Raw genomic sequence first — 17,702 nt, forward strand, 5'->3', positions numbered from 1 at the left:
TTAAATACTAATCCGTTACTTAGCGGTTTTAATTGATTAAAGTTCATTTAATTACATTTTTAAGCAAACATACGTTGTTAATCTGGTAGCTTTAACTGGCCTTTAGCAACTAGCGTGTAGAGGTTTCGATTCGAGAGACGAAAAATGTTTTAATACTTAAAAAAATAAAATTTAGGAACTGAATCAACACTTTTGGCAAAAATAAACTTCTATTACCACTTAAATTAGGTAAACCTCTTAAATACACTAGCGAAGTGTAGGTAAATATACGTTCAGGGAATACTTCTAAGTTTTATAAACATTATGCTTCTTGTATAATAATAATTTCACCTGTTATAATTTCATAGGAATTATAACATAACTGCTGAAAAGGTACAACTTTGTCTACAAAGGAGTTAAAAGATTATGATATTGATATTGTGTTACGCTTTTTTGATAGAATGATCATTTGTTAATGGGGTTTACCCTCGTAATAGTTTGACGAGGAACTAGTAGCAGCGCAACTGTCGCCGCGTCTTGTTGCAGAATGCTACTCATGCATATGAGCTTCTAGCAAGGCTTGAAACTAGTCGAGTTCCTCGTCAAACAGTTACATGAGTAAGCCGATAACCATAATAATTAATTTAGTATGTCAGACGTTATATTTCTGAAGTTAATGAAAGAATAAAAATAGTGCTAGTATGGCCATAAATATCAATATAAATGTTACTTATAACCAGCAATAAGCTCCCGTCGGGCGCTGAGCTCAACTTGTCACTGTAGACTGCATCAACGATGAAATATGAAGTAAAATATCAAGTCTATTAACGTTACATGCAGGGAATATACATGTAGAGAATATTGTGTTAAGTATTTTATTTTCTGTGTGAAAAGTTGTGATATTTATAGCCAGAAGATGACCTTTACACACATAAAGGAAATTGCCACAAACTCTACTGAATTCTATCAAGCGGATTTGAGATCGCAGTTCATCAGAAGCAGCTACTGTCCAAGCTCTGTCCAATAGGCAGTCTGGTTAACCACCCTTAAGTCCTGTAAGGCTAAAAAATTGTGGAATGATAATTTATAATTATAATAATTGTAGTCAATAGTCAACACCTGGCAGTCCTTAGTCCAGCATATTATATGATTAACCAGTTTGTCATGATCTCGCTTTCTATGAACTTTTCGGGCATTCAACAGCCAGTTTACATTGGATTAAACCCTGAAGTACTGAAAGGCTAGCCTTTGGGATGATGATTTATCAGAGTGCATATGAAACCAGTATAAACTGACCGTTGATTGCGTAGAAAAATCATATGTGGAGGGGAAGGTTCAGTAGCTTTTAGACTATAACCTAATGTACCGTAGTTTCGATTATCTAATACAACGATAATTTTCTGGTCAATTACTTTACAAGTTCTTTAATTGCGGATTTTAATCAATTAGGTATTGATTTAAAGTTTTATGTGCGTATTTAAATATTGTTATTCAAAGGTGTGGTATGTGAATAACTTCACGTTGGACTGGTTATAATGAAGTTTCCTATTCTGGTGTCGATGGTCAGTTTAGTGCTGCTAGTAGTTAATGTTACTGGTGAATCTCCATCTAGTAAGTATATTGTGATTGTGTTTTATTATATTACTGCTTTATACAAATCCATTTGAAATCACACTTTCACCGCCATCCTTACTGCCGTACTCAGAGTCATTTAATGGTTACTTAACCCAATCCTTAGCAATAGTTTTCGATATAAAATCGTTACTAAGGAATAGTTTAACTAATCATTAAATGTCTCTGAGTGCGGCTGTTAGAGTCATTTAATGGTTACTAAACTCAATTCTTAGCATTTGTTTTCGGAACAAAATTGTTGTTAATGCACGCTATACGTCTTACAATTTAACTCCTTATGCACGTAACTCACCCCACAGCCTACAACACCTTACGATTTAACTCTACAGTTTTAATAGTAGCATTCGAAGTGCATAGTTAAATCGTAAGGAGTGTTGCGTGCATAAGGAGTAGATTAAGTAATTGTTAAATGTCTCTGAGTACGGCAGTTAAGAATGAAGCCACAGACAATAACTATTGCGTACATTGTATCACGTGTAATAATTGAATTGGAAGAGCCATGATACGTACTATACAGGAGCGATACCACAGATAACTAGCGTGAAACAACGCATGAGTTGTGTTTCGCCAGTAGGTAAGTGTCCACTACCGAATCATCATTCCGAAAACGCCGGCAAACGGTGTTCATGGAAGGCTACCTATATTAACTTACCATAATATTCAAGTTTAAAGTGCTTGCCCCCATATACCATAAAAATGATTATAAAAATTAAAAACAAAAGAACTATAATTTTATTTTAAATTTCGTGAGACATACTAAATTAATTATTATATGTTATCGGGTTACTCACGTAACGTTTGGTGTGTCGTGGAATGCTGCTCATGAATATGAGCTTCTAGCATGGCTTGAAAGTAGTCGACTTCCTCGTCAAACAGTTACGTGAGTAAGAGTAACATTGTATGGCCGCATTACGTGTCGTAATGTGCACCTCTGCCTACCCCTTCGGGGATAAAAGGCGTGACGTTGTGTGTGTGTGTACTTTTTAGTATTTACGCTGTAACTTATTATTTAGTTGCAGATTCAATTAGTTGCACAACGGACGGAGACTGTCCTCCCTCTGAGCCCTGTGAGTGCTTCATGGACACAAACTATTGCTTCTGTAAAAGCATCAAAGATGCTCTTCCGTGGTAATGTTGGACATAGGTCTAGGTAATAATTATACATATTTTAATAAAAATAAACTAGTGGTATGCCTTTTATTTCTGAACTGATAAACTTCTACCTGTGGCTTATTTTTTAGGGGTGAAAATTATCTATTTTCCCACATTGGGTGTGGCGAGAGGGAGTGTCAGACTCTTACTGACTAAAAACCATCCCGTTTCTTCTGCTTTGAGCCGGAGCCCACAGGGACAGTCCATAGCTGGAATGGGCCTCTTCTATAAAAAAGGGTTTGCTATTATACATGACTGGCAGTGCAATAGTCGTCTTTTATGATACCCACGGAAGGAGAAGTAGTTTTAATTTACTTTAACCTATACCTACCTCATGTTGAGTGAAGACCTTTATCAAATTGCGTAAATTTTGCCTATTTTTGTCAATAATATAATACAATACAGCTTGTGGCGAGCTGTTGGGCAGTGGCGACCCCACGGACCTGACTCCCGGGAGAGGCCCTACTTTTAACTCCGGTTAGTACTCGTGACTATCCGGAGTGGCCTCTCCTACCTCACTCTTGCCTTAATCGGCTGGTTTGAGTGGAGATTCGCAAGAGTGGAGTTGCCTTCAGCTCCACTTGGGGGAAGGACGTATCCCAGTAAGATGCTGGTAGGGGTCTTGACCGTACTTCCGGGATTGCTCTGATAGCCGTGGGATGCCCCCCCTTCCTCAAGCAGCTCAACGGATGTTGCTTCCCTTGTCGCTACATGCTAGCGGCCGTTTCCGGGGGCCCACTAGTGAGTTTGCGAGTCACCCCCTGCCTGTTTATCCGTATTTTTCAATATTGGTCAGGGGCAGGGGCCATAGTCCCCATAGTTAACCGGTTAACTATTTCACAGCCACCCACACCCATATCCCTATCATTTCCTTTTACCATATCTCACAATAGTCCTGCATCAACCGGGGATTGTCCTTTGGTGTACTTCCATAGTGCATACAGGGATAATCGCCGGCTGATGTCCCCTTACATTTAGATTAAAATTGTTCAACGGGCCTCTGCGAGTTGGCTTCGGCCCCTCGTACGCCTTCCAAAGGTCCGGGACCCTGTGGTCCCGTGATTATGTAAAGAACATACATAATAATAATAATAATAATAATAAATCATTTATTTCTCATTATCATATTACAGTGCAAACAATTTGGATATAATAACTAGAGACTGGTGTCTGTTGTAGGTAGAACCTGTCTTACAGATCACCAGGCCAACCCATCGACGCAACACATTGTTTATAAAGTGAAATTATATGACAAATTCTAAGATAGTTAATTGATATAAACATAACACTATGGCTTAAATGGACTATTACGTAATTACTATATCAGGTACAAATGAGATCAGTGAAATGGGTTATCAGAAAATAAATTTAAGTTCAGAAGGAAAAAAACAATAGACTCAGTAGCTATCTACAACTTAAAACTAATAAACATTAAACCAAAGTTAAATTTATTAACTAAAGTTAGGCTATTAAGAGCTGAAATGTCTAAAATTAGAAATTCAAAAAAAATACTGTAGGATAACATTTATATTTAAATTTAAATCAAATTTAGGTTAAAAATAAAAAATTAAAATATAAAATAATAAATTTAAACATTTGAAATTACAACAATTAAACTTAAGAACTATAAACTTAGGAACTATATACTTAGGAACTATATACTTAGGAACTATATACTTAGGAACTATAAAAATTAGGACAATGCAACATTAGTAGATGAATGTATATTGTGTTGAGTGTAGAGGGTGGAAGTGTGTGTTGAGTGTAGAGTGTAGAGGGTGTATGTGTGTGTAGAGTGTTTGATGACTATGGATGCGTTATGATTAAGATTAAGTAAATAATATTATGATTATGATAGGTGTAAATAATATTATATATGTATATGTGTAGCTCTCTAATATTATACTAGGTATTAATTTATTTTGTAGGTTTAAGTAGACATTCGGTAGATTCGTAATTGAGATTTTGAAGCCATGTTTTCAGTTTTTTCTTGCATTGGACTTTATTAAGAGGATAAATTAATAATTCTTTGTTTATCTTATTGTATAAGTGGGAACCTAGAAATCCGTAAAACTGCTGCGTCAGACTTGTTCTACATCTGGTAACCGTGCAAACCGCTGCATTTCTTTTCTTATTTTCCGCTGCATTTGGATCAAACGTCAACTCTGCGTGTTTTTTTAATATTATATTTAAAAAGAACAATTGCCGAACTGTTAGCACACCACAGTGTTGATATAAATCAGAGGTAGGATACCGTATGGGTAGGAAGCTGCTTACCTTTAAAATGGCTCTCTGTGCTCTCTCTAATTTTATGATTGTTGTTTTTGCGGCTCCACCCCATGCAGTGATGCAATAGGTTATAAGGGATTGACACAGGGCTAGATATACCATCTTTATTAAAGAAGTTTCGGCAATGTGGCGAAGGGATTTGAAGATGTATATGAGTTTCCGAATCCTAGTCGTTAGTGCATCGATGTGGTTATGAAATTTTAATTCTTCATCAATTATAACTCCTAAATATTTCATAGTGGTAGTCAATAAAGTAAAATAATTTAGAATAAGTAAAACAACAAAAACATTTCCACAGATTTATTTTAATATAGAAAAGTGATAGTTTCGACAGTTTTCTACATACTACTTAATAATACTTATACGAAGACAGGTCTAATATTCTAAATACAATTAATAATTAATATGTAAATCTATTACATAATGATTATTACATATATTTTACATAATTTACAGAATCGTTATGAAAATATTTGTACAAGTTTTAATTTTATCTAGGTAGGTATTTTAATTGAAGATTAAATTAGATCACCTACAGTTATTATTTTAATGATATTATTAATGTAAAAATAAATGCTGCCTTTTCTTATTTATCTACTGAAAATTATTTTGCTATATTTTACTGACAGTTTTTGATTTCGATGCTCAATTATTTCGATTTTCTAAAATCGCCAATATTTAAACAGTTTCGAATCATCTTAACCCTTATTAAAAAAAAATTGTGCTTGAAGAAACCTAATTTAAACTATTTACATAGAAATGTAACTTTTTATACAATCATTTTAATAACATTCGTCTCATTCTTACCAACTATTTCATACATACATTAAATGAAATATAAATATGTATGTGTATATAATCTAAATAAATAACTAAAACAACGTAGGTAATATAAAGAAAACACATCGATTTGTTATATTTTGTATCATACCAAGTTTCAGCAGAACATGTTTCATTTACACAACGGTTATTGTTTCAGGAGATTTTCAAATCAACACAAAGCGGCTATTGTGAAGTTTTCAGTGGAATTCTAACGCCTCACGTGTCACAAATATTATTAAACTGCGATTAATAACATATAATAGTATTATTTTGGTTTTCGAAACAATTTCTAAATCTTCTTTTGTTACTGATATTTATTCTTTAATGGGAATATCATCTAATGACTGCTCTCGACTTAGGTGAGGCGAACTGATATTTGGTCTAGGTTTGAAGTTCATGTGAAAATGTACATGCTCTAAGTTCAGATACTATGTATATCAAGTTAATTTCAACTTTACTTGGAATTACAGCTTTATTATTTTGTAACATAGTCCAAAACACATTGATGAAGATGACAATCTGGGTTAGTTTAGCATCTGTAATATTTGCCAACATTCTTTAGACCTGTCGTTCTGTCTGTAGTAATTTCTAGAATCCTTGCCTTTAGCCACTTTCCGTCATATTAAAATGTAGCCGAGCAAAACTAAGAACTTCATCTCATCCACTTTATATGTTAAGCTAATTTCATCTTTTTAATACGTAGTACTAAGAGCTAAATTGCTTCAAAGTGAGTAAGAGCGAGGAAAGCTTTTTGCTTTTGTCTTATAATGTGGGATCTAATTAGGACACCCCAGTTGTTTACAGTTAGAGCAAATTAAAAGCGTGCACACCCTTTTTGTCGGTCAAAGTATAATGTAATTTGTCTTGGTACTGTGGAGCTAAAATGACATTATAAAGCGTTACTTCTATGTACTCAAATTAAGAGAAAATGTTGCATTTATGAATATTAGAGTTTTAGGTAATACTTAGAGTCTTAGGTAACGGTTCACAATCCGATAGATGAAATGTTCCGAATTGAAAAGTTGAATATAACTACATTGAAATGGAACCTCGTACATTGATCCTAATTGATTTAGTTCTAAATGTGAATTAAAGTATTTGTTCCAGTCTTCACTATGACGGTCAACTTCGAAATTGTAACAATATCTGAGATGATCCCTTCTTCAAAAAGGCTTAACAATCCAGACTTAAGAATACAACTCAGAAACAACGCGACATTACGTAAACTCTCCTATCAGATAAAAGGCTTAGATAGATAAATTATCTCCATGTTCTGTCTTTACAAAAGTCCTTTAATTATCATGTTTTACATGTCCAATACCTTTCCAAAGAAAAGTCCTACATTGATGCCCTGTGGTGTTTTTATTCTCTTATCTATATTTATATTATTTAAGACATCTTTAAAAATGGTCTGAGAAGAAATATTTTAGGCCAAGCCTGATAGTCATTTTGGGTTCCATTATCGTTCCTTGGGGAACCCCTCGACATCAATTTGCTAAGAAATTATTGTGACAAGGATTATTGAAACTGTCTGGAAATTTACGGATGTCGTATATTGTTACTATAGTAACGAATTAAAAGTATTTATCAGCTAAATAGGCCACATAAACTATGTAAAATGTGCCTTAGCTGATTAAAAGCCATGTCTATGTGCAACTGTCTAGCATATTAGTCGCATGTCGCATATGAGTAGTTTGATTGTTGAAAGATTACAAAATTCAGTATTATTTCGAATTTATTTTATAGTTTAGCTATATATTAGTCATTGGATTAGTTATTAATTACAATATACATACATTATGTACAGGTAGCGCAAGTATAAATATTGTTACTAATATTGTATTTTCAAATGGTGCTTGTCGGCCATTACGTAAAAACTACCAACGATGAAATGCTGGATACATAATTGTTTAACATTATTATACAGGCATTATACAGTATGTTTACTGTGCACACGATCATTTCCCACCAACAAGGCCAAAATAATAGAGCTCACAGAACAAATTTAACGGACAAAATCGCTAATTAATACCAACGCACGATGCGTGTTAAACCTAATGAAACATAAACTCGTACTCATACATAAAATTAAATGGATAAATTCACATATTGGATTGTGGATTCATTCAGCACTTGATTTGATTTTGTTCAGTAATTTTAGACCTTATTGTATTTTTTATTGTGTTCCTTTTACCGAAGCAATTGCATATACTACAGTTTTATAATTGGAGAGAATTGATGGGATAATCTGATGTCTTTTAGACTTAAAAGCAATGTGTTGGTTCTTGAACAGAATATTTGATGATCCAATTCTGCACCAGTACTAGGTAAGCCGGTTTAGTTCTCTCAATGTTTCTTATTCGGTAAATATCTAAAAATTTTGTAGTAACATTCATATTTGCTCGAATTTATGTTTCAATAGAAAATGTTTACAGAATCTAAACATACTCTCTCGTTTGTATGACATTCAAATATTTGTACAATGTCGAATATTGGCATACATAGTGCAGTAGTCAAACGTTCAACCACTATGCAAACTATGCCTTTGTGTACGTCGTTTCATATTTCACTTCAAAAGTTTCGAACAATATTCAAGCCGTGGAAAAATATAAGTCAAGACTTACTCAATTACTCTCTATGTTTCCTGTAAAACATAATGTGACCATTTCTTATGATATAAAGTGCCGTACTCAGAGACATTTAATGATTACTTAACTATTCCTTAGTAACGATTTTGTTCCGAAAACAATTCCTAAGGACTGGGTTAAGTGACCATTAAATGACTCTGAGTACGGCGGTAAGTGATGATTTGTACACTGTAACATAGTTAAACCTTACACTTATCTGTATCTAAAACGTTAAATATACACTCACTAATCACTTTAAATCACGATCCTTACTCAGTTTCTAAGTCCAGTCCTTTATTTCAATTCACAAGTGAATTCCAACGCAAATATTTATATAAGCCAGGCTACCCGACTGCCTTCCCTTTCGACTATAACTTCTTCGGGTGCGATCACAGTGTCGGCGACAGCGGTAGCGGGTACAGGCGCCTCGCTCACTCTTCGTCGGGTGAGCGTGCGCTGTGGCTCCCGTCATGTGCCACAATCGATGCGCGCGCAGATCGCCGCGCTCAGTAGCGTGGCGGCAGCGAGAGCGATTTGTACACAAGCGATTACTACTAAATCGCGCGATGATGGTATCGTGTCTTCTTCGTTGGGGCCGTCTCTGAAAGATTTTACAGTGTTAATACATGATATAAGTTTTTCAACTGACATGGTCACTAACATTATCATTAGAACTTAAGACGGGATATTTACCATGTTTATTTATGTCTCTCATATTTCGGCACTGTTGCAAGCCCCATGATCACGGATGAACTGGAGTATATGCGGGTGATGCCACCCGCATTATACCCTGCCCTGGGCTATATGCATACTCCAGGGCAAAATATCCCATCTTAAGTTCTAATGTTAAAGTAAATGATGTCAGGGGAATTTTGTTTTGGGATACCGAAGTTATATTCCTTCTTGGGGACGTGGAAAGTACAAATATTGTGTTGATCAATTTCTTACTCCATTTAGCATCAAAGTAAAACTAAAACATGTTCATTGTTTAAAATTAGGTTCATTTTCTATTCTACTATGTATAAATAACCATAAGCAAAATGTCTTGTTTTTCTGGATAATTCCTTTAGTTTAGCTTTGTTCTTCTCACATCGAAATTATTTAAGAGAACTAGGTCGGTACGTACTTAAATATTTTATTACATAAATATAAATGATGTTTATTGCTAGCTTGATAAATATTTCATAAGTTTCTTTGTCCATATCGTATTTTCGACCTTTGTTTTATTTTCCTAACCATCGTTAGAACGAACATTTGAATTCAGCATAAAATAATTATGTTCCTACCAATAAATTTTGCTGGCTTAATATTTTATCGAGTGTATTATTTGTTAGAGGAATTATGTATCCATAAGTAATTTTGTTTATGGGAGATGTGGATTTTTTTGGCCTACGTTTGTCTCATTGGTCATTTTTGTGGCGATAGTAGTTCATACATCGAAAATATGTTCACCTCTATTTCGATACCGATTATTTTTTGTTAGTTTGTATGTTAAGTTTTCTGTCAACCACTGTGACGTCTTACCAATCCATCCCCTATTTTCTTTTAATTTCATTAAACTTTGCAATTTCAATTAGCCACTATTAAACTCACCCATGATCAATTCCAGGTGGATCTAGAATAGTTCTGCAGCACTGCACGACGAGGGCTATAAGCAGGCAGGCTGCGGCCGCCCACAAAACGCTCGCCGCTCCCGCTCCCGCGCCCGCTACGCCTGACATCGCGCTCCACCCGCGAGACGTGTGAATTGATACCGCTGGGAGAAATAACTGGAGTTATCGTAAAAGGACAGAGAACTGAATGACATACTATCTTTTATATGGGACATTCTTCAAGTATGAGTTGATGGTCTGATTCAATATAGTAAAAAACTTTGAAGAAAAAATTTTTTGGAGATTTTTGCTGAAAATGTGCGTCGTTTATACAGTACACTTACTACGAGTTTGCTTTACATTTAAAGTAATCGAAATGAGAACGCGTTCGGTTTTCTGAATGGCCGGATCCAATAAACCAACTAATCAAAGCGCCGAATGCGCTCTCGTTTCAATTATTTTAAAAGTAAGGTAAACTCGTACTATGAATACTCATGTATTAACTTTTTTTGCAAGTTACGGCTAGTACCTATTTAGTTGTAGATGTCTTACATGTGCCTATAAATGTGGTGGACGTAAATAGTTTAAGCATTATGCCGTTTTCAGACACAATGTGATTTTAATAAAATTAAAAACTAAATCATATTTCAGCCGAAGCTCATGGTAGTTTAAAAGTTAATAACAATAATATTCTAAAGTTCATTCGGTAACAAAAATTACATTTACCTAACTTTATAATTAACCCTAAAGTTTATTTCATCTGCACGCAGTTTTAACTGAGAATTAGGAACTAGAGGTAACTTTCGTAACTGAGTTAACTATATTCAATTAAATAATTTTAAACTTATTCAGTTTAACAAGTACACGATAATTTAGCATTTTACTAAAAGTTTTGACATATTACATCGTATTCTTCTATACCACATACAAATTTTTCCTTGTCTATTTGTCTTGTCTATTTATCAAATAGGTAGGTCTATTTATCAGAACTACATGCACCATCGAGGTGCATGTAATTAAAGTATGTAGTAAAGTCGTCGGTATCGACTAAAGTGAAGCGGATGGTAGAGAGTGCCAATCGGCATTTAGACCGCCTTTATTCGATTATACATAAAGTGCGAAATATAAATAAATAAAATAAAGTGTTAATAAACTTTGTTAGTGTAGTTACCTGCTGCTAAAACGCTGATCCCCCCAGCAGGGATGCCCAGCCCCATGTTGAACTTCTGTCGTTCTTCTATGAAGGCCACGCTGCCCATCACCATAGCTGATATGCCACATACTATCTGCAATATAAATCAATTATTTAGAACTAAAATAATATAAATTAGTTTATAGTAAATGAAAATTTAGATATCGTCTAAGTTTGTTCAACAAATCCGCTTAAAGTCTGCGGGTTATTTTTATTTCTTTAATAATATTGTTATCTTTGATAAAACGTTGTTCCACGCTATGATTTTCTCTTGTGTCGTGTGTGCGTTTACAAACATACATGTGACACCCAGACCCAAAACAACAATTTGTGGATCACACAAAGAGTCGCTCCGTGCGGAAATCGAACCCGCTATGAATTGCCCAGCAGCCGGATATCCAGCCACCGCACCAACCGTGCAGGATTGTGTCACGTCAGAAATATTGTACGGTTATACAAGAGTTTTATTAATGGAGATAATTAGGCTGAAGAGTATATTTTTGGGTGTAATAAATGTTGATATTTTTACGCTGCGTAAAAGAAATAGCATACCTACTACTTTTCAATGCATGTTCTCAAAATAGCTTCTAAAATGAGCAAAGAAAACAAGAAAATAGTACATCGATGTAAGATTTTCGCAATTTGTCCTTAGTGTCCTCAAAAGAAGAAAAAGAAGTTCAATGATTCTTAGAAAAAATGTAGCGACATAACATCTTTAATGATGTGCAACTTCCTAAGTTCTGTTCAAAGAGGAAAAAATATAGTTACGGAGAAGATTTTTCCGTTCCAATTACGTAACTAAGTCGATGTATAATATAAATAAATCTCTCTCCGTCTATTTCGATCATGGTGGCCAGTCTGTCTAACTAGACTAGCTCACTACGCAGGAGATATTATAGTGCACAATTGTGTGTGTAAACACAGGTGCGCTCTTTGTTCCCTCACTCTCATAACCCAATGAGACGGCACACTGATACGACCGGAGAGAGGTGCAGGACCAACGGCCTTACGTGCCTTCGGGGTGAAATACTGCTGAACATCCTGACTCCAGACTATGGTTATTTTACTCAAAAATGCCATTACCACTTTTTGGCCGGCGTTACAGCAATACGTCACCCAACCACTGCGTCAACCGTCCAGTCGATGTAATGTAGCCTTGGCAACTACTGTTCATCTTAGGGAGAAAGATTTGCCATAAGTTTTCAGTCGCCAGTTAAGAAGAATAGACAAGGAGTATATTCACCCATTTACACTCATTATCTACTCCACCTAATAGCAAGATGAATGAAAAGGCGCTCTGAAATTAGTACTATTCAGAGTGGAACTAATATCTTAATAGATTGCTGGGAGCTGTGTGGCTTCTGAACTCCATTATGTCCAATTACTCTATTCAAGGAAGTAAAAGAATGATTTTATGAGTTTTCTTTAGTACAGGTGAGGGAAAACTGATTTTTGTAAGGCCCACGCATTTCGATGATGTTGTTTTGAACACATTTGATATTGGGGTCTTCGACGAAGGCTTCATTTGACGAAAGCATGAATTCATCAAAAGCGATAGGCAAATGTAGTATTGCCACGACGTGGACAGTTTTCATTGTTTCTAAACAAGATGCATTTGCAATTTGTAGGCCTATTGTTTGTGAAGGATGCGTGCATTCGTCAAATGCCGCAACGTGGACAGTTACTCTAACTCATTCTCACTGTGGCTTAATCACAATTCTGTCATATGATAATGAAAGTAAGAATAATGTTGCTTGCGATAAATTTTGCATTCGTATTCTTTTTCCCAATCTTGAGCATACGTTTCTTGGTTTCAATCAAATGTACTATTGTATTATCTGTCAGTTTGGAAGGATTTATGCGACTAAGAAAAAGCTGGTTTTCGCTTCAAAAGAAAGAAAAAAACCTATTCTTACGCTATATTTATTGCTCCTGGTTCGTTCCACAGTGATATTTTACTTAGAATTTTATTTAGAATCTTGCTACGAAGCTAGGTTCTGAATAAAGTATAATACCATTAGTAGAAGGTATATTGTTCCTTTGGCTATTCCCTAAAGGCAGACAGCTAGCAAACTATATGTTAGTGGTTATATTGTTTGTCCAGTAACGTGGGCAAGATTGTTACCACACAATTCCAGAACAGAAGTTAATCTAAGACAAAACGTGACTGTCTTATTACTTGCAAGATGTACCGTATTTGTTTTTGGTTTAGCTTTGAGTTTATAATTGCGACAATTGGCTCACCCTCTTTTACATGGGACTCAGAACATTATTGAAGAGTGGGACGTCACATTACTGGGTATAATGTGCATCTCTTGGATCTTTTTGTGACTAAATTTGTCGTCAGTGTAAATGATATAATTAATAATGCTCACGCATCATCACTCTCATTACCCACAACATTCCCTCTTTTTTAAGGCGGGGAATCTTCCAATGACTTCTTTCTTGGGTGAGGCGAGAGGGAGTGACAGACTCTTATTGACTATAAATCACCCTGTTCCTACTCCTGCTCTTCGAGCCGGAGCCGCAGTAACCCCGTCAGGTCTTCCGCGGTATACCCATCCTTCTAAGTTTAAAATTTCTGATGCTGTTACAATAAGGACAATAAAATTGTGTCAAGCTCCCATTGTAGGCTACGCTAAGTATAATAGAATGGTAAGTCTGTTATCTAACCAAACAGAATTGGGTTGCACCCAAAAGGATTATGACGATAAATAAAATTGATTCCTAAGTCCCTTTTGGGCTATGAATTTAGAATAGTTTCGGAATAAATTTTACTTGGGAAATCATATTATGGTGGACCGGAGGTACAAGGTAACATTACAAGGATTCGAAGGCTGACAACTACTGGTATGGCTTTTCCAAGTAGCATGTATGTCGTATACAAAAATATAGTGAAAGAGAAATCATCGTGAGAAAACCTGAACATAAATTAAAAAATACAACCCTGTATGAACTCGAAGCACAAACAATCAACCTACCACATTTAGTGTTTAACTTGCTACCTACACAAACACTTTTATTCAGATCCATACTTCTGTACCTACATAGGAACGATAACACTAGAACACGATATGTTTACTTATCTTTACACTCCTGACTGTGCCTTAGGGAATACAGGCGTGAATCTATACACGGCCCATCAAGCTATACAAAACCAGTATAAACTGACCTTTGAATGTGCGAGAAGATCATGCAAAGAGAGACCATGATAAACTGGTTAGTATAACTTGATGTATGTACTCACATACGGCATATCAAGCTATATCAAACCAGTATAAACTGACCTTTGAATGTGCGAGAAGATCATACAAAGCGAGATCATGATAAACTGGTTAGTATAACTTGATGTGTGTACTCACATTTCTACTTTATGATCTGGGCGAGGCGCAATATGAGGGGAAATAATCCGTTATGCTTTCTATTGGTGGGCTAGAGTTGGCTAGGTATCTATTACTTGTGAATCTGACTTCTTGTTTTTTATGTTGAACTGGATAATATTATTGGTATTTTGTGCTCCGAATCAGTAGACAAATTAATTACTATGGTCTTCGGCTTACTTACGTAACTATTTGACGAGGAGCTTGACTAGTTTCAAGCTATGCTAGAGGCTCATATTCATGACCAGTATTCTACGATACACGCACAGCGACAGTCACGCTGCTATTGGCATGAAGCTAGTATGGCTTGAAACTAGTCGAGTTCTCGTTGTATGTTTATGTATGTAGTTAGTATGTTTCACGAAATTTGGACAACGCACAATATTACTTTCGTCAACTAATTGACGCACAACCCCTAGAAAAGCAAAAAAAAAATACATCTTTTGTTTTGACTTTTATTAATACTTTGCAATCTACTTGAAATTAGAATTACCTGTGTTACAATACATTAGAAATATAAGTTTAATCCTAAACCCAGTCTTAAATCGTTATACAGAACCGCAAAAGCCCGTCAAAACAAGTCACAGTCGAGACTACATTGGCTTTTACGAAGATACGTTCATTTGACGATTGGCCGTAATCTGATCGAAGCGTTAAGTAAAGATTCGGGACCAACTTTATCCAATTCATGGCTCAATAAAACGTAATAGTGTAAAAAGAATACCCTTTTCGATAGTAACTTGATTCCACTGAGTTTTGGTTTTTATGGAGTTATTTTTTCCAGTATTTTGTTTTAAGGCTCTTTGGTTTATTCCAAAACTAGCTTCTACCATCGGCCTCGCTCGCGTTCTCGTGAGATAATATCTTACAGAACTGTGCCGCGTTACCGTGAGATAAAAAGTATCTTACGGAACTGTGGACTGCCTAGCGGGTTACTGGCTCAAACAGCATGAGTACAAACGGAGTGATTTTTATACTGCCTTGACACTCCCTCTTTCGCTCGATCAAAGCGGAAGAAGCCATTGGATGAATTTCCCAATTCAACAAAAAATATCACCCAAGTCTGCTCATACCCTCAGCGTGCTTGACAGACAAAGTCCAAATATCCAAGCAAGCAAACTTTCACGTTTATAATATTAGTGTGATGTTCTGAGATGATTGCCATAATACTTATGGCATGTGAAAAACAGAGACAAACTAAACCCGATGGAACGGCAGACTGAAACGACCGCTCAGGCGTAGGACCAACAGCTTAACGTGCTTTCCGGGGCGGAGGTGAAACACCGCCGAACTTTCTGACCCCAGGCTAATGATGGTTATTTTACTCAGAAAATACCATTATCACATTTTGGTCGCCGTGAGAATCGAACCAATGACAGGTTGCACATTAACCAGCCAAAACGCTAAATTATAACCGAAATTGCCGTTACAAGAGCAGAAATAATTCATGTTATGTTCATAGCTAATCAGAATCAAAGTCACGTTACATAGATTAGGTATTTTGTAAGCAATATACGTCTCTGGCATATCAATAAGGAAAGTATTTTGCTCTGGCCCTTTTCCAAAATATTTTGGTACAAAATTTAGGAATGTATCTTAGCAGTATCTACTGTATGTCTGAATTTTACATGAAGGTATCAGCTGCTCTCTAAATCGGTAGGGATAATCTATTTTTGGTTAGGCTACCTCTGAGAGTAGCTGTCTAATAAATATGTATCGACATAATGATTTAATAAATTATTTTCTGCTTCTAAATTACCCACACAGATACACAGTCATGTTTCAAATATATATAATACACTTTTAGCTATTAATAATGTTACTAAAATACGTCACAATTTTAGCCTACCAAGGCATTTTCCCGTCTGAGATTCGCACCTAAAAACGCAAGTAACGACTATCGACCAGGCATCAGTATTACGTAATAGGTATGATGACGGCGTATGAAAATTAAAAATCTATTTAGTCCGTCAGTTAGGTAATGAAAAAATATTCGACACGTATTTTTTTATTTTGTCATATAAAATAACAATACTTAGATAAAATTGACTGCACGGTTGGTGCGGTGGCTGGGCAACCGGCTGCCACGCAACGTGTAGCGGGTTCGATTCCCGCACGGAGCAATTCTTTGTGTGATCCACAAATTGTTGTTTCGGGTCTGGGTGTCATGTGTATGTGAACTTGTATGTTTGTAAACGCACCCACGACACAGGAGAAAATCCTAATGTGGGGCAACGTTTTAATAAAAAAAAAGAAAAAAAAACGAATCAAAGTTTAGAGTGGGAGTAAATAGTTAAATACGTCATTTCTACGTATAAAACGTACTTAGAAGTAAGTTTACGCGATATTTCAAAGCAACATGTCTTTGAAAGTATTTGTTTTCACAAGAAAAAAAAATACGTATACGTTGTTTTAAAAATTAGTCATCTATCCTATAATAGGATAGATTACGTTTTTTCATCAAAGAAAACACTGAAAATCTAAATACAATCGCGTTTTCATATGACACCACGTTCCAACACTCACCATACATAGCCACAAACCTACACGACTTATATGTAAGTGGAATATCGAGACATCAATCATTGTCACATGGGAATGTTCAGGGTATTTGCCATAATAAGTTTCACATGAGCGTCTATCTGACATCCCATCTTATCCTCACTTACACATGAGAACAGATTGATGATACGTCAGATATTGGTATAACAGAGATTAGTGATATAGTCATTATTATATTTTGTGACATTTATCCTTATAGGTGTAATGGGACTAATGAGGACTTAGTGATTCAGTTATCGTTATTTTTTTATGGAATAAAACGCCGGTAAATTAGCGGACGCATCACCTGATGGTAAGCAATCGCCGCGGCACATGGACCACTCCGGTCGAGCCGGCTCATGCCGTGCGTGGCTCTCCCACGTTATTTATATCGTTTGAAGAATATGAAGGCGTCCAGATTAGTTTGGAGTCTTCAGAACGATTTTAGTTTTTATTTCTATTGACATACAATTTGTTATGTAACCGATGTTTGCTG

The 17,702-nt window shown here is 35.7% G+C and overlaps 1 protein-coding gene across 1 annotated transcript in view; it reads right to left on the bottom strand.

The window, feature by feature from the left end:
• Nucleotides 1-6,200: 6,200 nt before the first annotated feature.
• The window catches only part of LOC118268384 (uncharacterized), a 72,233-nt gene continuing 60,731 nt past the window's right edge, over nt 6,201-17,702 (bottom strand). The window contains exons 4-6 of the mRNA XM_050706408.1: nt 11,265-11,379; nt 10,095-10,257; nt 6,201-9,102 (exon numbers count right to left, since the gene is read on the bottom strand). Of these exons, the coding sequence (XP_050562365.1) occupies nt 8,970-9,102; nt 10,095-10,257; nt 11,265-11,379 (411 nt within the window). The 3' untranslated portion in view covers nt 6,201-8,969. The remainder of the gene's footprint in view (nt 9,103-10,094; nt 10,258-11,264; nt 11,380-17,702) is intronic.

Source organism: Spodoptera frugiperda, chromosome 29 (assembly GCF_023101765.2).
Source record: "Spodoptera frugiperda isolate SF20-4 chromosome 29, AGI-APGP_CSIRO_Sfru_2.0, whole genome shotgun sequence".
Taxonomy (NCBI): Eukaryota; Metazoa; Arthropoda; class Insecta; order Lepidoptera; family Noctuidae; genus Spodoptera; species Spodoptera frugiperda.